The following is a 21,007-nucleotide window of genomic DNA, read 5'->3' as shown; positions in this document are numbered from 1 at the left end:
CTCATAAAGGAATTCAGTACATTACTGTGGAAGGATATAAAATCAATGCACAGAAATCAGTTACATTTCTATACACAAAAAATGAGACAGATAAAAGAGAAATTAAAGAGTCAATCCAATTTACAAATGCACCCAAAACCATAAGATGCCTAAGGAATAAATCTAACCGAAGAGGCAAAGGATCTCAGAAAACTATAGAACACTCATGAAGACATAAAGAAATGGAAAAACATTCCATGCTCATGGATTTGAAGAACAAATATTGCTAAAATGTCTATGCTACCTAGAGCAATCTACATATTCAATGCAATCTCTATCAAAATACCATCAACTTTTTTCACAGAAATGCAACAAACAATCCTAAAATTTGTATGGAACCAGAGAATACCCCAAATAGCCAGGGGAATGTTGAAGAAAGAAACCAAAGCTGGTGGCTTCACAATTCCAAACTTCAAGTTCTATTACAAAGCTGTAACAATCAAGACAGTATAGTACTGGCACAAAAACAGACATATAGATCAATGGAACAGAATAGAGGACTCAGAAATGGACCCTCATCTCTACAGTCAACTAATCTTCAACAAAGCAGGAAAGAATATCCAATGTAAAAAAGACAGTCTCTTCAACAAACGGTGTTGGGAAAATCGGACAGCCACATGCAGAAGAATAAAACTGAACCATATTCTTATACCATACACAAAAAAAGACTCAAAATGGACGAAACACTTAAATGTAAGACAGGAATCCATCAAAATCTTGAGGATAACACAAGGAGTAACCTCTTTGATCTCAGCTGCAGCAACTTCTCCTAGAAACACTGCCAAAGCCAAGGGAAACAAAGAGAAAAATGAACTATTGGGACTTCATCAAGATACAAAGCTATTGCACAGCAAAGGAAACAGTCAATAAAACCAAAAGACAACTGACAGAATGGAAGAGGATATTAGCAAATGACATATCAGATAAAGGGCTAGTACCCAAAATCTATAAAGAATTTATCAAACTCAACACCCAAAGAATAAATAATCCAATGAAGAAGTAGGCAGAAGATATGAACAGACATTTCTCTAAAGGAGACATTCAAATACCCAGGAGACAAATGAAGAAGTGCTCCACATGACCCGGCACCAGGGAAATACAAATCAAAACCATGACGAGAAACCACCTCAGATCAATCAGAATAGCTGAAATTAACAAATCCTGGTGTGAGTAAGGGGGAACCCTCCTACACTGCTGGTAGCAATGCAAGCTGGTGCATGCACGTGCACACACACAGACACAGACACAGGAGTAGTATGCAGCCATGAAAAAGTGAAATGTTCACATTTGCAACGACGTGGACGGAACTAGAGGGTATTGTGCTAAGTGAAAAAAGTCAATCAGAGAAAGACAACTGTCATATGATGTAACTCATATGTGGAATTTAAGAAACAAGGCATATGATCTTAGAGGAAGGTGAAAAAATGAAACAAGGCAAAACCAGGGAGGGAGACAAACCATAGAGACTCTTAATCATAGGAAACAAACTGAGGGTTCCCAGGGGGCGGGGGGGGAGTGGTGAAAAGATGGGATGGCTGGATGATGGACACTGGGGATGGTATGTGCAATGGTGAGCGTTATAAATTAAGTCTGATGAATCACAGACCTATACCCCTGAAACAAAGAATGTATTATATGTTAATAATATAAATATGTAAATTTTTTAAAAAAAGAGTCTATGGGGTCGGGGGGTAGTTAAAACGAGAGCAATTAGGCAAGGAAAAAAAATAAAAAGCATCCAAATTGGAAGGGAAGAAGTAAAATTATCTCTACTGGCAGATGATATGATCTTATATGTAGAAAACCTGAAATATTACACACATAGACACTCAGCTTAAAAAAATATATTCAGCAAAGTTGCAGGATATAAAATAAGCACTCAAAAATAAGTCGCATTTCTATATACCAGCAAAAAATAATCTGAAAAGAAAATTAAGAAAATAATTTCCATTCACAATACCATTAGTAGTAAGTTTAGCCTGGAAGACACAAGACTTACTGTGTTGCTGAAATAATTTCAAGACTAAGTAAATAGAAAGATATCTTATCTTGTGTTCATGGATTAAAGGGCATAATATCGTTAAGATATCATTTTACCCAAAGCAACCTACAAATTCAACACAATCCCTATCAAAATCCTAACATTTTTGCTGAAATAGAAGAAATCCATCCCAAAATTCATGTCTAATCTTGAGAGGCCCCGAATAGCTGAACAATCTTGGAAAAGATCAAAAGTTGGAGATCTCACACTACTTGATTTTAAAACTTTCTATAAAGGTACAGTAATCAAAATGCTTTAATACTGTCACTAAGACAAACATACAGATCTTAAAACAAGGAAGAGAATCCAGAAATAAATATTCCCATACATACCCACACAATTTTCAATAATAGTGTCAAACCATTCAACGCAGGTAAACATTGGATAGCCACGTGCAAAAGAATGAAGTTGGACCCTTACTTTACACAATATACAAAAAAATTAACTCAAAATGTATAAAAGACCTAAAGGAAAGCTGATACTGAAATTCTTAGAAGAAAACATAGGGGAAAAGCTTCATGACACTGGAGCTGGCAATTTCTTAGACATAAACTAAAAGTACAAGCAACAAAAGAAAAAAAACAAACTGTACTGCCTCAAAATTTAAATCTTGAGAGCATCAAAGAACATTATCGGAGGGAGGAGTCAAGATGGCGGAGAAGTAGCAGGCCGAGACTACTTCAGCTAGCCGGAGATCAGCTAGATAGCTTATCTAAAGATTGCAAACACCTGAAAATCCATCGGCAGATCGAAGAGAAGAAGAACAGCAATTCTGGAAACAGAAAACAACCACTTTCTGAAAGGTGTTTTCTTTTTTTTTTTTAATTCTTTTCTTTTTTTTTTTACTTTCTTTTTTCTTTTTTTTTTTCTTTTTTTTCTTTCTTCCTTTTTGAACCTCTTTTTATCCCCTTTCTCCCCCCCTCACGATTTGGGATCTCTTCTAATTTGGTTAAAGCATATTTTCCTGGGGTTGTTGCCACCCTTTTAGTATTTTACTTGCCCCCTCATATACTCTTCTCTGGACAAAATGACAAGACGGAAAAATTCAACACAAAAAAAAGAACAAGAGGCAGTACCGAAGGCTAGGGACCTAATCAATACAGACATTGGTAATATGTCAGATCTAGACTTCAGAATGACAATTCTCAAGGTTCTAGCCGGGCTCGAAAAAGTCATGGAAGATATTAGAGAAACCCTCTCGAGAGATATAAAAGCCCTTTCTGGAGAAATAAAAGAACTAAAATCTAACCAAGTTGAAATCAAAAAAGCTATTAATGAGGTGCAATCAAAAATGGAGGCTCTCACTGCTAGGATAAATGAGGCAGAAGAAAGAATTAGTGATATAGAAGACCAAATGACAGAGAATAAAGAAGCTGAGCAAAAGAGGGACAAACAGCTACTGGACCACGAGGGGAGAATTCGAGAGATAAGTGACACCATAAGACGAAACAACATTAGAATAATTGGGATTCCAGAAGAAGAAGAAAGAGAGAGGGGAGCAGAAGGTATACTAGAGAGAATTATTGGGGAGAATTTCCCCAATATGGCAAAGGGAACGAGCATCAAAATTCAGGAGGTTCAGAGAACACCCCTCAAAATCAATAAGAATAGGCCCACACCCCGTCACCTAATAGTAAAATTTACAAGTCTCAGTGACAAAGAGAAAATCTTGAAAGAAGCCCGGGAAAAGAAGTCTGTAACATACAATGGTAAAAATATTAGATTGGCAGCTGACTTATCCACAGAGACCTGGCAGGCCAGAAAGAGCTGGCATGATATTTTCAGAGCACTAAATGAGAAAAACATGCAGCCCAGAATACTATATCCAGCTAGGCTATCATTGAAAATAGAAGGAGAGATTAAAAGCTTTCAGGACAAACAACAACTGAAAGAATTTGCAAACACCAAACCAGCTCTACAGGAAATCTTGAAAGGGGTCCTCTAAGCAAAGAGAGAGTCTACAAGTGGTAGATCAGAAAGGAACAGAGACCATATACAGTAACAGTCACCTTACAGGCAAAACAATGGCACTAAATTCATATCTCTCAATAGTTACCCTGAATGTTAATGGGCTAAATGCCCCTGTCAAAAGACACAGGGTATCAGAATGGATAAAAAAACAAAACCCATCTATATGTTGCCTCCAAGAAACTCATTTTAAACCCGAAGACACCTCCAGATTTAAAGTGAGGGGGTGGAAAAGAATTTACCATGCTAATGGACATCAGAAGAAAGCAGGAGTGGCAATCCTTATATCAGATCAATTAGATTTTAAGCCAAAGACTATAATAAGAGATGAGGAAGGACACTATATCATACTCAAAGGGTCTGTCCAACAAGAAGATTTAACAATTTTAAATATCTATGCCCCCAACGTGGGAGCAGCCAACTATATAAACCAATTAATAACAAAATCAAAGAAACACATCAACAATAATACAATAATAGTAGGGGACTTTAACACTCCCCTCACTGAAATGGACAGATCATCCAAGCAAAAGATCAGCAAGGAAATAAAGGCCTTAAACGACACAATGGACCAGATGGACATTACAGATATATTCAGAACATTTCATCCCAAAGCAACAGAATACACATTCTTCTCTAGTGCACATGGAACATTCTCCAGAATAGATCACATCCTGGGTCCTAAATCAGGACTCAACCGGTATCAAAAGATTGGGATCATTCCCTGCATATTTTCAGACCACAATGCTCTAAAGCTAGAACTCAACCACAAAAGGAAGTTTGAAAAGAACCAAAATGCGTAGAGACTAACCAGTATCCTTCTAAAGAATGAATGGGTCAACCGGGAAATTAAAGAAGAATTGAAAAAAATCATGGAAACAAATGATAATGAAAATACAACGGTTCAAAATCTGTGGGACACAACAAAGGCAGTCCTGAGAGGAAAATATATAGCGGTACAAGCCTTTCTTAAGAAACAAGAAAGGTCTCAGGTACACAATCTAACCCTACACCTAAAGGAGCTGGAGAAAGAACAAGAAAGAAACCCTAAGCCTAGCAGGAGAAGAGAAATCATAAAGATCAGAGCAGAAATCAATGAAATAGAAACCAAAAAAACAATAGAACAAATCAACGAAAGTAGGAGCTGGTTCTTTGAAAGAATTAATAAAATTGATAAACCCCTGGCCAGACTTATCAAAAAGAAAAGAGAAAGGACCCAAATAAATAAAATCATGAATGAAAGAGGAGAGATCACAACTAACACCAAAGAAATACAAACTATTATAAGAACATACTATGAGCAACTCTACGGCAATAAATTTGACAATCTGGAAGAAATGGATGCATTCCTAGAAACATATAAACTACCACAACTGAACCAGGAAGAAATAGAAAGCCTGAACAGACCCATAACCAGTAAGGAGATTGAAACAGTCATTAAAAATCTCCAAACAAACAAAAGCCCAGGGCCAGACGGCTTCCCGGGGGAATTCTACCAAACATTTAAAGAAGAACTAATTCCTATTCTCCTAAAACTGTTCCAAAAAATAGAAATGGAAGGAAAACTTCCAAACTCATTTTATGAGGCCAGCATCACCTTGATCCCCAAACCAGACAAGGATCCCACCAAAAAAGAGAGCTATAGACCAATATCCTTGATGAACACAGATGCGAAAATACTCAACAAAATACTAGCCAATAGGATTCAACAGTACATTAAAAAGATTATTCACCACGACCAAGTGGGATTTATTCCAGGGCTGCAAGGTTGGTTCAACATCCGCAAATCAGTCAATGTGATACAACACATCAATAAAAGTAAGAACAAGAACCATATTATACTCTCAATAGATGCTGAAAAAGCATTTGACAAAGTACAGCATCCCTTCCTGATCAAAACTCTTCAAAGTGTAAGGATAGAGGGCACATACCTCAATATCATCAAAGCCATCTATGAAAAACCCACCGCAAATATCATTCTCAATGGAGAAAAACTGAAAGCTTTTCCACTAAGGTCAGGAACACGGCAGGGATGTCCATTATCACCACTGCTATTCAACATAGTACTAGAGGTCCTAGCCTCAGCAATCAGACAACAAAAGGAAATTAAAGGCATCCAAATCGGCAAAGAAGTCAAATTATCACTCTTCGCAGATGATATGATACTATATGTGGAAAACCCAAAAGACTCCACTCCAAAACTGCTAGAACTTATACAGGAATTCAGTAAAGTGTCAGGATATAAAATCAATGCACAGAAATCAGTTGCATTTCTCTACACCAACAGCAAGACAGAAGAAAGGGAAATTAAGGAGTCAATCCCATTTACAATTGCACCCAAAACCATAAGATACCTAGGAATAAACCTAACCAAAGAGACACAGAATCTATACTCAGAAAACTATAAAGTACTCATGAAAGAAATTGAGGAAGACACAAAGAAATGGAAAAATGTTCCATGCTCCTGGATTGGAAGAATAAATATTGTGAAAATGTCTATGCTACCTAAAGCAATCTACACATTTAATGCAATTCCTATCAAAGTACCATCCATCTTTTTCAAAGAAATGGAACAAATAATGCTAAAATTTATATGGAACCAGAAAAGACCTCGAATAGCCAAAGGGATATTGAAAAAGAAAGCCAACGTTGGTGGCATCACAATCCCGGACTTCAAGCTCTATTACAAAGCTGTCATCATCAAGACAGCATGGTACTGGCACAAAAACAGACCCATAGATCAATGGAACAGAATAGAGAGCCCAGAAATAGACTCTCAACTCTATGGTCAACTAATCTTCGACAAAGCAGGAAAGAATGTCCAATGGAAAAAAGAAAGCCTCTTCAATAAATGGTGCTGGGAAAATTGGACAGCCACATGCAGAAAAATGAAATTGGACCATTTCCTTACACCACACACAAAAATAGACTCAAAATGGATGAAGGACCTCAATGTGCGAAAGGAATCCATCAAAATCCTTGAGGAGAACACAGGCAGCAACCTCTTTGACCTCAGCCGCAGCAACATCTTCCTAGGAACAACGCCAAAGGCAAGGGAAGCAAGGGCAAAAATGAACTATTGGGATTTCATCAAGATCAAAAGCTTTTGCACAGCAAAGGAAACAGTTCACACAATCAAAAGACAACTGACAGAATGGGAGAAGATATTTGCAAACGACATATCAGATAAAGGACTAGTGTCCAGAATCTATAAAGAACTTAGCAAACTCAACACCCAAAGAACAAATAATCCAATCAAGAAATGGGCAGAGGACATGAACAGACATTTCTGCAAAGAAGACATCCAGATGGCCAACAGACACATGAAAAAGTGCTCCATATCACTCGGCATCAGAGAAATACAAATCAAAACCACAATGCGATATCACCTCACACCAGTCAGAATGGCTAAAATCAACAAGTCAGGAAATGACAGATGCTGGCAAGGATGTGGAGAAAGGGGAACCCTCCTACACTGTTGGTGGGAATGCAAGCTGGTGCAGCCACTCTGGAAAACAGCAATTGCACTATTGGGCATTTACCCTAAAGATACAAACGTAGTGATCCAAAGGGGCACATGCACCCGAATGTTTATAGCAGCAATGTCCACAATAGCCAAACTATGGAAAGAACCTAGATGTCCATCAACAGATGAATGGATCAAGAAGATGTGGTATATATACACAATGGAATACTATGCAGCCATCAAAAGAAATGAAATCTTGCCATTTGCGACAACATGGATGGAACTAGAGCGTATCATGCTTAGCGAAATAAGTCAAGCGGAGAAAAACAACTATCATATGATCTCCCTGATATGAGGAAGTGGAGATGCAACATGGGGGCTTAAGTGGGTACGAGAAGAATAAATGAAAGAAGATGGGATTGGGAGGGAGACAAACCATAAGTGACTCTTAATCTCAGAAAACAAACTGAGGGTTGTTGGGGAGAGGGGGTTTGGGAGAAGGGGGTGGTATTATGGACATTGGGGAGGGTATGTGTTTTGGTGAGTGCTGTGAAGTGTGTAAACCTGGTGATTCACAGACCTGTACCCCTGGGGATAAAAATATATGTTTATAAAAAATAAAAAAAATTAAAATTAAAATTAAAAAAGAACATTATCAATATAGTGAAAAGAAATCCATAGAATGGAGAAAATATTTGCAAATCATTAATAAGGGACTAATATCCAGAATACATAAGAATTCATAAAACTCAACGACAAAGACAATCCAACTTAAAAATGGGCAAAGGACCTGAACTGACCTCTCTCCAAAAATGTTTCTACAAATAGCCAATAAGCACATGAAAAATGCTTAAGAAACATCCTGAAGTCCTTAAAGAACTGGAATTCAAAACCTTTAGGATGGTTACTGCCAAAGAAACAGTAAATTACACTGTATCCAAATAACATTCTGCAGCCATTAAAAGAAGACAGAAAGAAGCAGCAAAAAAAAAAAAAAAAAAAAACAGTGTGCTACCATTTGAGTGGTTGTATATATAATGGGTTGAGAATGCCTAAGTCTACAAGATGTGAACACACAAAATGGTAAGATACTGATAATAATGCCTCCAAGTTGGCCAAGTGGATGATAAAAGACAGAAAAAGGGACATCTATTTTTCAATAAAAACCTTTAAATTTTGTATCATGTCCAAATACAATCTTTTCAAAAAAATTAAGTCACTTTCCATTCTTCCCCTTATCTTCCCTAGCCCTAAGCAACCACTAATATACTTTTCATTTCATATACTTACCTATTTTAAATATTTCATACAAGTGGAATCATATACAGTCTTTTGTAGCTGGCTTTTTTGATTTATCATAATTTCTTTTTCTTGCTGAACATTCACATTTATCCATTCACTAGATGATAGACATTTGGGTTGTTTACATTTTTTGGCTATTATAAATTATACTAAAATTCACATACAAGCTTCTGTGCAGATGTATGTTTTTATTTTCCCTTGAGTATAATAGTATCTAGGTGTGGAATATGGCTAGATGATAACTCAATGTTTAACTTCATGGAAAATTCCAAACTGTTTTCCAAAGTGGCTATACCAATTTACATTCCCCAGCAACATATGAGCCTTGCAATTTTCCACAACCTGACCAATTGTCTATTTTATTATAGCTATTATAGGAGGGATAAAATGTTATCTCATTGGGGCGCCTGGGTAGCTCAGTGGGTTAAAGCCTCTGCCTTCGGCTCAGATCATGATCCCAGGGTCCTGGGATGGAGCCCCGCATCGGGCTCTCTGCTCAGCAGGGAGCCTGCTTCCTCCTCTCTCTCTCTGCCTGCCTCTCTGCCTACTTGTGATCTCTGTCTGTCAAATAAATAAATAAAATATTTTTTTTAAAAAATGTTATCTCATTGTGATTTTGATTACCAATTCATTTTTGACAAAAGTGCAAAGGCAACTGAATGGAGAAAGGACTTCCAACAATTGATTTGAGAAAAACTGGCATCTATACCTAAAAAGACTGAACACCCTGAACTAAACCTCACACCTTATATAAAAATTAACTTAAAATGGATCACAGATCCAAGTGCAAAATGTTCAACAATAAACATTTTACAGAAGAAAACACAGGAGAAAATCTTCATGCACTGAGGGTAGGCAAAGCATATGAGACCAAACAAATGATCCATAAAACAAAAAAGTAATAAACTGGACTCCAAAATTAAAAATTTTTGTTCTGGAAATACAACATTGAGAGAATAAAAAAATAAGCAGCATACTCGGAGAAGATATTTGCAAATCACACACTTAATGAAAGACTTATATCCAGAATATATTAATAATTCTCAAAACTCAAGAGTAAGAAAAAATACAACCAAATTTTTAAAAATGGGCAAAAGACTTCAACAGATCAAAGAGGACAGATAAACACACAGATGGCAGGAAAGTACATGACTCAATGCTGAACATCATTAGCCACAAGGAAAATGCAAATTGAAACTGCCACACATCTACTGAAATGGCTTAAATTTTTAAAACTAAAATGCTAGTAACGATACAAAACTACTAGGATTCTCACACCCGCCTGGGATTGGGAGAATGTGAAACAACAGTGTTTCTGGAAAATAGCTCGAAAATTTCTTAAAAACTGAAAACGCACACACCATATGAACGAGCAATCCCACTTGCAGGTATTTACCAACAGTGATGAAAATTTATACTAACACAAAAACATAAAGGTTTATAGCAGCTCTGTTCATAACTTCAGAAAATGAAAGCAAACCAAATGTCCTCCAATGGATAAGCAGAAAAACTGGGATATGTGCATATAATGGAACAATACTCAGCAGTAAAAACAAATGACCTTTTGATATACAGAACAACTTAGATGAGGCATTATAGTGAATGAAAGAAGTCAGTCTCAAAAGGTTATGTAGTATAGGGCTCCATTTATATGACATTCTGGAAAAGGTGAAATTAATAGTGATAGAGACAGTTTAGTGATTGTCAAGCCTTACAGGCAGAGGTAAGGTGTGACCACATTCTACGTGAGAGGGAGTTTCCAGTGTAATCCTGTGCCCTGACTAGTGTATCCTTTATCCTATTGTATATTCTGACACTGGCAATGGTTAAACAAATCTTTACTTGTGTTGTAACTCATGGAACAGTTACCAAATAAAGTCAATTTCACTCTGATAACCTTAAAAAAAATTTTTTTTAACTTTAAAAAGCTGGTCATATTCATGTTAAGTGGCAAAAATACAAGATGTGAGCACAAAGAATCGGGCACTCTTAAAAAAAAAAATCAGCTTCCTCAGAGACACCTCCTCTAGGAATCATTTTGAATCATTTTGTACTGTTAAATCCATTTTGCCCTTCGTTTTGACTACTTTTTAAACATGCAATAACCTCCCTTCCATCTTTCCCAATTACTCTGTCAATAGTGAGATAGGAGTATGCCTTTAACTTGTTATATTTTTTTGCTCCATAAGAGAAATAATTTTCTTAATAAATGTTAAATATAACAATATACCTAAAGATTACTTTAGTTATTAAAATTAGTATAAAACTGAATAAAACAACTTTTTAGAATTTATAATAGGTTCTCAAACATAATTCATAGGTACATATTTCTAAAAATTATTTTAAATAAACACTGATCCTAAAGTCATCATGTTTGGTTCTTTCCAAAAATCATTTTTAACAATGGAAAGTGATCTACCAAAAAATACTTCTCTATTCAAGAGCTCTATTTCTATTCTATTAAAAGTATTCTCCCAGGGTGCCTGGGTGGTTCAGCTGGTTGAATGACCGTCTCTTGATTTCAGTTCAGGTCATGATGCCGGGGTTGTGTGATCAAGCCTTGTTTTGGAGTCCATGCTCAGTGGGAAGTCTGCTTGAGATTCTTTTTCCCTCTACCTTTGTCCCTCCCCTTCTCGCACCTGAACGCATGTGCGCATGCTCTCTAAAACAAAAACATCTTAAAAAAAAAAAGTATTTTCCTGTTACTATATTATGTCATAACTGATTCTAAAGATTTCTTTGCTGAAATATCCACATGAAAATCAGAGTGAATAAACTTTAACAGACGATGGACTGATTTCATATCAGCAGAGCTACTCCAGTAAATAAGAAAGCTTTCCCGATTAAGAAAGGCCTTTAAGAAAGAATTATGCTCATTCTTTTTCCTCTAATGTCCATGACTTATTTTAGTGTAGTAATGCCAAAAGAATTACCATTGCTAGAAATTATATACAGGCCTAACAATAAGATTCTGATTAGTGTCACAAATGATCAAATATGTTATCAATTATAAACTTATAGGAGCTGATTTGCAATTAGAGTGTCCAAATATAGATCCCACAATTTCACTGAGTAAATGAGTTCTCTAACTAGTACCCACTCACATGTATAAGTGAAATAATTTCAGCTGTAGAAACTCAGCTGTTTTTTTTATCTTTATGACCTCATTTATACAGAAGAATCCTCAAAAATTTATTTTCAAATGCACATTTAACTACAAGATTAAAAAACAGGTAGGGATGATATTATACTACTAATTCAAGTATTTTATTATAGAAGTAAGAACACAGGTATTAAATAAACCTAATTTTAAAATGTAAGCTAGAACTGAAACCAAGCCCATCCAACTAAAAATGTGTACGTGGATAGGTATCTACACCAACAAATAATATTATAGATAAACAAACTTAAAGAACAACCTCAATCAAATGGGCACTCTTTTGGGTAGCATCTCTACACACTGGGCCTTCTCTTCATGATGAAAATACAACTTCTTCTAAACCAAAAAGCATGTTTAAAAACTGATTCCTCCTTTATAAATAGGTATTACTCTTAGTTCAATAAATAAAAAGTAAATTCCTTCTATGTACTAAAAGTATTAAAAGCAAAAACAAGCCTATCAAAGCACCTAAACAAACCAGTTATAAAATATAAAATGAGCCCAAGTCTGATGTGTGCCCAACTTCTATCTATAAAACCACATGTTAAGGACTTTTACACTCTGTCATTTCTGAAAACATGCTAATGTGGATATTTCCAACCCAGATGTTCCATTCTCCAGCTTACATTCTCAAATGTTGATTCTATCAAACTACCTACAATTCAACCAAACCACAAATAGTCTGGACTAATATTATCATGGATGGTACTTTTAGTAACAGCTTGGCATTTTTTAAACTAATACATCCAGCAAAGATACATCATTTGTAATTGGTACATACGTTCTTTCCGATGCTCGACTAAGCCCACAGCCTGCTTTGCTGAGCACTTTGCAAACCAATTGTCCCCAAGTAAAACAGTGACTTCATTAGTATGGACAAGCTTTCCTGGCATGAAGGCAAAGGGACCAAATGGTACCTATTATTGAAGGAAGGAAGAGAGGGAGGGAGGGAAGGAACGAATAAGGAAGAAGACAAAAAATTTAAAACACTAAAAAATACATTTTAAGAAACAGCATTAAAAGTTGTGTTGAGGCCTTTTTATCAACTAAGAAAAAATGTCAACTTCATAGAAATTACACATTAAAGTTTCACTAAGAAAACCTATAGAAAATTGCTTCATGTTAATAAATCAATGAAAACAGGAAAAGAAGAATCAGCACATTTACATATAGCTTTCAGAGAAATTAGCACTATCTCTGAATGTTGATACTTCGTGTTCATTCATAAATCTAAATGAAAGCAAACTGGCAATGAAATATTAAGTTAATAAAGAATATCTATGATTAAGAAACCTGAAAATTATTTCCAATAAAATAGCCATTTTTAACAAAGTTGGAATTAACAAATAAATAGCTTTAATGAGTCTACAAATTTTACAAAATATCTGGGTTAGTATAATAAAGAACAATACATTTACAAAACACTTGAGCTACTGTAATTAAGAACAAAGTCTTATGAAAGAAAATACTTAAGCAATGAAAGAATCTAATCCAGAGCTCACGAAGAGATCACTATGTCGATATGAAGATCATTCAGACAAAAATTAGCAGTACCTTTTTATATAAAATCAATGTTCTAGGGTGTAATTCTGTGAATTATACATTATGATCTATTCCTGCTCTGGCTAACAGGAAACGACTAAGTGCCATATTTCTGTCTTAATTACAGTTTTCTAACACAGTAAATTTGCATACCAAATTTGTTAAATTTTGTGCTAACATTTATGCCATTTGTGTCTCTATAATGTGATAACTTAATATAAATCTGAAAAAAAAGAAGCAAATACCAACTATTACAACAATTAGTGGATTATGATAAAGTAAAACAAAACAAACTTTCCTTGTGATGGTAGTTTTCAGATACTGTCTATTAGCTTGGCAATTTGTGAATCAATATATATAAAGCAAAGAACCATCACTTTCCACAGTTAATATGTAAACAACATACTACTTTAAAAGCAACACACCACACATACCATGATGTTATATGACAACTTATCAGGCAAGGTACTGAGTCTTTCTTGCAGGGCATTATAGTCATTATCTACCTTCTTCCTGTTGACAAAAAAATAGCAAATACTAAATGAATACACAAATTAACAATTCCTTGAGTAGACTATGTATCAAAAGACAAACTAATCAAAAACCCAACTTTAGCAATTTAAATATTAAAGTATTTTTTTAATTTTAAAATCCTGTGTTTACCAAGTTTGGCAGTAGCATTATTCAACCATACACTTTTCAAAAAATTTAAGACTTTCAAGGACTTTGGTTTTAGAATTAGAACACACATCTTGAGAACTAGTGTTTTATAATGTACAAGATCATCTGAACTAAATGAAATTTGGAAATTAAAGGAGATACTGAAGGAAGGCCGGATGTTTAGAGGGAAACAGGAACTTAAGATGAAAGAAGACTAGATTTAATAAAGCTTGTGGGTGAATAAACACTGGCTGCACAGCAGAAATCATAAAAACAAAATTTGAACATAAAATTGGATGAGACAGTTCAGTCCTCAGAAAAGTTAAAGCTGAAAAATGTGGAATAACTCCACAGTTATTCATATTAATGTGATTACAGTGAGAGAGAACCAACGAGGAGCTAGAAGAAATGAGGTAGAGGTAATACAAAAAAGCATTTCGATTTGGCTTTGGAGCCTGTTTCATGTTGTATCAAGACAGAGCCACCTAATAAATTAATTTCAAATAACCAAAAGGTATTCTGTAGGAGCAGGATGGTCATATGTTTCCACACTATGCACTCAGTTCCTACACCTGCTGTAAATGAATAGTCCTTCATGCAGATGCTTATTTTCAAATCTTCTCTGAAAATTAGGTTTCGTAAGCGTTTCTTGCTAGGGTGTAAGCTGCAGGCTAAACCAGTGCACTGGAATTTTTTTTAAAGCAAAAGGGTGTTGCCAGTTTAAAAAAAGTAACAAAAACAAAACTCACCAATTCAGCAAGTAATTTAAAAGAACATGTAGATATTGCCAAACTGAAATTAGAATAAATTGCAACATAGATAATCGTTCTCCAGATAACAAAAATGGCTGTGCTATAAACGTCATGGAATAGGTTCAGTTTACTCCTTAGCACCCCTAAAGCAAGAGCAGCATAATTAATAAAAATTATCTCATTTACTCTTAAGAATATTAAGGAATTTCACAAATATACTGTTATTTATCCTAAAAATATTCCTGCAGTAAATGTCACTTATCAACTTTTTCCTCATTCAAAAAAGAAAGCAGAAGGAAAATGGAAAAACCACCCATTTAAGAGAAATCAGACGTCCTCCATCATAAAAGATGCAAGCAGTGAACTTAACCTAGGTCTTCTGGCCTGTGTTCTTTGAAACAAGACTTTTTATTTCCTAAGTGTTCAAGGACTTTTGTAAAAGGTCCCCTCAAAATCCTTTTTGATAAAGTGTCTTTATTCTATTTACTTAAGGGAGAAATATCTTTCTGGATATATTTTTATGAGAATAAACTGGTAAAAAACTTCATGCACAGAGCTGCACAGCAGAAAGAGCAAGGCTTTCAAGTCAGACCAGGAGGTGAATCCCAGTTCCACCACTTAACATAAACAAATTAACCCCCACCTTAGTGTCTTCAATGGTAAAACTGGAATAATGCCTATCTCACAGGTTCAAGAGAAAGAAAAAGAGTTTAGCAATGTACATCTACACTGAATAGCTGATACCCGTTTCCATAGACTATCAAAAAACACCATTCTAAAATTTTCAAGAAAGACTACTAACCACTGGGGCACCTGGGTGGCTCCGTTGTTAAGCGGATGCCTTTGGCTCAGGTCATGATCCCAGGGCCATGGGATCGAGCCCCACATTGGGCTCCCTGCTCAGAGGGAAGCCTGCCTCTCCCTCTCCCACTCCCCCTGTTTGTGCTCCCTCTCTCTCTCGCTGTGTCTCTCTCTGTAAATTAAACAAATAAAATCTTTAAAAAAAAAAAAAAAGACTACTAACCACTAAGTTAAGATTCCATTATGTTAAATGCATTCAATTTGATAAAAAGAGCACAACTTATTGAAGGACAGTATAGCTAAATGTTACATTTAGGGGGCTTTTGGAGATAGGGTTGGTTATGTGCAATAAATAGGATACTGTCCATAAGAACCGATTTGCTGCAATGCCTGCACACAGTAACACTCATTATTAAATCTAGAGAACACTAACAGTTTGTATGTTTTAGATAAGTAATTCAGAAAATGCCCAAGGACTATACATCAGCTTAGATACCTAAATGTTCCTGTGATTGTTATAAAGCTAGTAGGGGGCGCCTGGGTGGCTCAATTGGTTAAGCAAATGCCTTCTGCTCAGTTCATGATCCTGGAATCCCAGGATCAAGTCCCACATCGGGCTCCCTGCTCAGCAGTGAGTCTGCTTCTCTGGCTGACCTTTCTTCTCTCATGCTCTCTCTCGTTCTCTCTCTCAAATAAATAAATAAAATCTTTAAAAACAAATAGTATTAAAGTTAGCATTCAGTATGTCTTATTTTGGTAACTACACCTGGAAAAAGGATACTTCCCTAACAAAACACCTCTTTTGTAAACAAAAAAGAATAGGAGATTCAACCAGAGGTAATACAAGAGATCAATGTCAGTATTCCAAATCAAGTATGATCAGTTTTAAACTTATCACTAATTCTCTCTAGAACAAAAATGTGGACATACTGGAGAATGATTTAAGATCAGAGCTGCTATTTCTAAATTCTGAGTTTTCTAAAAGTATAGAAATGAAGGAAAGAAAGAAGAAAGAAAGATAGGGACACCTGGGTGCTCAATTGGTTGGGCGGCTGCCTTCGGCTCAGGTCATGATCCCAGCGTCCCGGGATCAAGTCCCACATCGGGCTCCTTGCTTGGCGGGGAGCCCGCTTCTCCATCTGCCTCTGCCTACCACTTTGTCTGCCTGTGCTGGTACGCTCTCTCTAACAAATAAATAAACAAAATCTTAAAAAAAAAAGAGAGAAGAAGAAGAAGAAAGAAAGATAATTTAAAGGCAGCCCATCCAGAAGTCCTTTTTGAAGGGAGGGAAGCATGAGACAAGCAGTGTCTCTAGGAGAAATTACAGCTTGAGAAACTCTCTCTCCAAAGGTTTCACTAGTGGAAATATGCAGGATCAAACACCTTGGTCAAAGAATTTGTCTATTTGTCTTGAAATAGTCCCTCTAATATTCAGGGATTAAATAAATAATCCTGTCAAAGATCACAAAGCCTATGCAGCAGAAAATACAAATACGATTCTAAGAACTACTGTATTACAGAAGGTAAGTAGGGGATCTTTATTCGCACCAAAATTTTAAGAGTTACGTTTCTTCTGTTGTACTACTCAGAAACACAATTTTTAGACACTTTGGTCATATTAAAATACGTAGTCAAAGGAGGCAACTGCTTATTTTTTTTTTTAATGGAAAATAAAACCCAGATAGTTAGGATAAACCACTCCAGTCTATTTACTTATAACATATAGAATTCCTTGTCTGGAGGTCTTAATCGTCTTTGATCTTTAGAGATTAAGTTCAGGCATCAACTCTTAATTTTAAAAAGCTATCTAATAAACAAGATTTAATTTGCAACAGGTATCTTCATGTAATGTTCCTTATAGAAAATGAGAACTAAAGCACTGCTGTAAGTCATATACAAGAGACTTTCACAATCTTCTTTTGAATCTTGCTAATCACACACTATATGCCTTCTGAGAAGCACCTTTTGTATTAAAAAGCAGCAGCAAAGAAGGACATAGACTTAGCACACTACAAATTAGCCTTAACCTTAAGGATGAAGATCAGGATAGAGCCCATGGAAAACACTTTATTTTCATATAGCTGTTAAAAGTATGAGAGCAAGTAAAATAATGTGTTTGCTTAAGTATTTACAGGTGAAGTATACTGATGTCCACGACTTACTCTGAAATGCATCAGGGAAAAATGAATTAATGATTGAGATAAAGACAGATATACGGTCAAGGTTTACCTGTACAATTCTTTCAACTTTTCTAAATGTTTGAAGATTTTCATGATAGAATATTAAAAAGGAGATGGGGGAATATGAAAGCAAGACTGTATTTTTAATCCTTTTCTTAAATGCAACTGACAATCTCTGTAAAGAAAAAAAGTTCTATATCTCCTGTTTGAGGCAAGAACAAAGTCTCCAATTTTCACCTTTAAATAATAAAAAAGGGAAATAAAATTTAAATCAGTGATGGAAATAAGATTTTGCTAACTTTTCAACTTAAAGTAGAAAGTTGGAAAAGGCAAAAATGTTGACATTAGGCCTGTGGGTTTGTTTTTGTTTTTTATTTCTTATCATTCTCTCTCCCTTTACCTCATATCTTAAACAAAAAAGCAGGAAACACCAAGTGGTGATCAAAAAGGGAAAAAGAAATGGGCTTTACATTCAAATTACTATCTGGGCTAATCTGGGGCAGAGTTATTTAAGTTTTTAAGAAATTATAAAATCCAATGATTTTGGAATATAAGTAACTGTATAATCTTATTTACAAATGATTCTTAATCCATTATACCCTCTCTAGAAGTTCCTGTTACGAATTCAAGAAAACCTTTGTTTCAATTCAATTCACCATTTATTGAGCTTCTTCTCTGCAACCAAACCTTATGCCATATGCTGCAGGGATCATCACTCAAATATAGCACGCCCTTTTTATTTCTTTGCACTGCTTCTTTGTTAAAGATCCACTAGCTTGATGGAAGCCTGGGTTTTTACCTCTGACATTAAGAAAATAGAGGAATATTAAATTCAGGCATGGATTACATATAGGTAAAGAGAAAAGTATTCTCATTACTAAAGAAAGGAATGATGATTGTTTTCAAAATCCCCTTAAAAAGTCTAAATAAATAATTAAGGTTATATTTTTTTAAAGATTTTATTTATTTATTTATTTGGCAGACAGAGATCACAAGTAGGCAGAGACGCAGGCAGAGAGAGAGGAGAAAGCAGGCTCCCCACCGAGAAGAGAGCCCAATTCGGGGCTGGATCCCATGCCCCTGGGATCATGACCTGAGCTGAAGGCAGAGGCTTTAACCCACTGAGCCACCCAGGCGCCCCAAATAAGGTTATATTTAACAATAAAAAATGTTCTTGAAAGAAAGATCATATTGTTGAAGGAATTGAAATTTGGCAAGAAGGGGAACACATTAAAAATTAAAATATATCTGTATTAAATTAGTATTATTCTTTTTTTAAACGGTCATGGCAAAATACTATTAAGTGAAATTGATGACAAATTCAGGCAACATGGTGGCATATTCCTTTTTCTGAACTCTATACCTAGGAAATTTGTGTCATCAGAAAATGCTGATGAAATAGTCCATGTTATTTTTATGAGTCCATCAAAAAATTGTACTGGAAATAGACACAAAGACGAACTTAAATATAAACACTTGCAATTATTCTAAATTTAATGAAAGAAAATTGTCAAAGAGAGATCAATACAGCTAACATTCTAATAGGTTTCCTCAATTTAACTCAACAATGAGAAAACAGTCACAACGGGTTTATATACAGCAAAGCTGGGGCAGATAAACTGTTACTAGTGCTCTCTGCTGACACACATGTACATGGGACTTCAGACTTGTCAGTGGTCACGGGTACCTGTTTCTTCACTCATGAGTGTTCTTTTACTCTAAGAATAAAATGAGATGAGAATTTGAAGTAAGAAAGTTTAAAAATCATATAAAAACACATCACTCTAAGTGTGAAAGAAATGTCCCAAGGTACCTCCTAGTTCAGTCAGCTTCAGGGAAGAGTCTATGGGTCATTTCAATTTTCTTTACTCTCTGAGTTCTCTACAACTGACACTAATTTCTGTGACAAATCAGAAAGGAGGGGCCTTTCAGAAAAGATGAGTTTTGCTATGATAAGTTTCTAACCAACAAGCTTTGAATGTTTGTGCCATTTCTATTTAATTCTAATTTATAAGTGTGGTTTTAACTTTCTAAACTTTATTTCCAAAATATATTTTAGAAAATAGAAAACTTTTGTATTGTTTTCTTAGAGCAGTGATTCATATCACTGATATGAATGACTAACCTTTATGGTCACTGATACCCATGAGAAACTGAATAAAAACACTGGATTCTTTCCTGAGAAGTCCCAGTATCTGGCCTATAATTTCAACAGAAGCCACTTAGATCCCTCAAGCAATCCTGGTTTTAAACCCATCAAATATGTAAAATTCTCAAAATTATCTTCAACTCTGTTGATTTAAATAAAAAATAGGCAAACCATCACCAGTTCAGTCATGAGTTGAATATAAATTAGTAAAAATGTTAAATCGTATTCATGCCTCAGTTTTTTTACTGCCTACATTTTCCCTAGTCATACACTGATACCCACTGCCTTTAGTATATTAGAATTTAGACTTTTGTATCTCAAAACAAGAACAAGCACTCTGGATTATCACTAAGTGGTCTGCCTCTCAGGCAAGCACTGTTGTTGCAATACTGACACCTTCACCCTTATATGGTACTCTTCCGAGCTTGAAAGCTTTATTGTACACTGCTCTTATTTTTATAAAAAATTAAATTAAAATGAATATAAAATTTAAAAACTCAAAGTGCAAGGAGGTGTAGTTTTAAAATCTAATACGGTCAAAATAGAGATGAAAAGTCATTGGTATGCCAAGTCAAATTGAGGTGTAGCATCAATCAGATATTCACTAGATTTAAGCTGAATGTGGGAAACTGTGAACCAAACAATGTATATGTATACTGAAAATACATAATCAAGACTATGTTCTAAAGGAGGAAATGTACTTACAAATTTTTTATAAAACCTCAAATTTTATTTTAAAAATTCCCCTATTAAAAAATTTACCCCTATAATGCATTTATTTTGCATTTCATTTTCAGAAAAGCATTAAGTATTAAACTTAAGTATTAATTAAGTATTAATACTAGTATTAAACTAGTATTAAGCATGATACAAAGGCTAGGGGACTACTAGAAGCAACAAATTCTAAAAACAACTTAAAAATCATTAACCTTTTTTAAAAAGAAAGA

General features: G+C 35.2%; 1 protein-coding gene across 4 annotated transcripts in view; it reads right to left on the bottom strand.

Moving 5' to 3' along the window:
* URI1 (URI1 prefoldin like chaperone) overlaps nucleotides 1-21,007 on the bottom strand; it is a 94,149-nt gene that overhangs the window by 25,536 nt on the left and 47,606 nt on the right. For all 4 annotated transcript variants that reach the window (XM_059151435.1, XM_059151434.1, XM_059151433.1 and 1 more), the window contains 2 exons: nucleotides 13,953-14,031; nucleotides 12,758-12,893 (listed from right to left, as the gene is read on the bottom strand). In XM_059151435.1, the coding sequence (XP_059007418.1) occupies nucleotides 12,758-12,893; nucleotides 13,953-14,031 (215 nt within the window). The remainder of the gene's footprint in view (nucleotides 1-12,757; nucleotides 12,894-13,952; nucleotides 14,032-21,007) is intronic.

The sequence above is a fragment of the Mustela lutreola genome, chromosome 16 (genome assembly GCF_030435805.1).
Source record: "Mustela lutreola isolate mMusLut2 chromosome 16, mMusLut2.pri, whole genome shotgun sequence".
Lineage (NCBI taxonomy): Eukaryota > Metazoa > Chordata > Mammalia > Carnivora > Mustelidae > Mustela > Mustela lutreola.
Note: the sequence above shows the minus strand (reverse complement) of the source record. Positions and strands in the feature narration are given on the sequence as shown.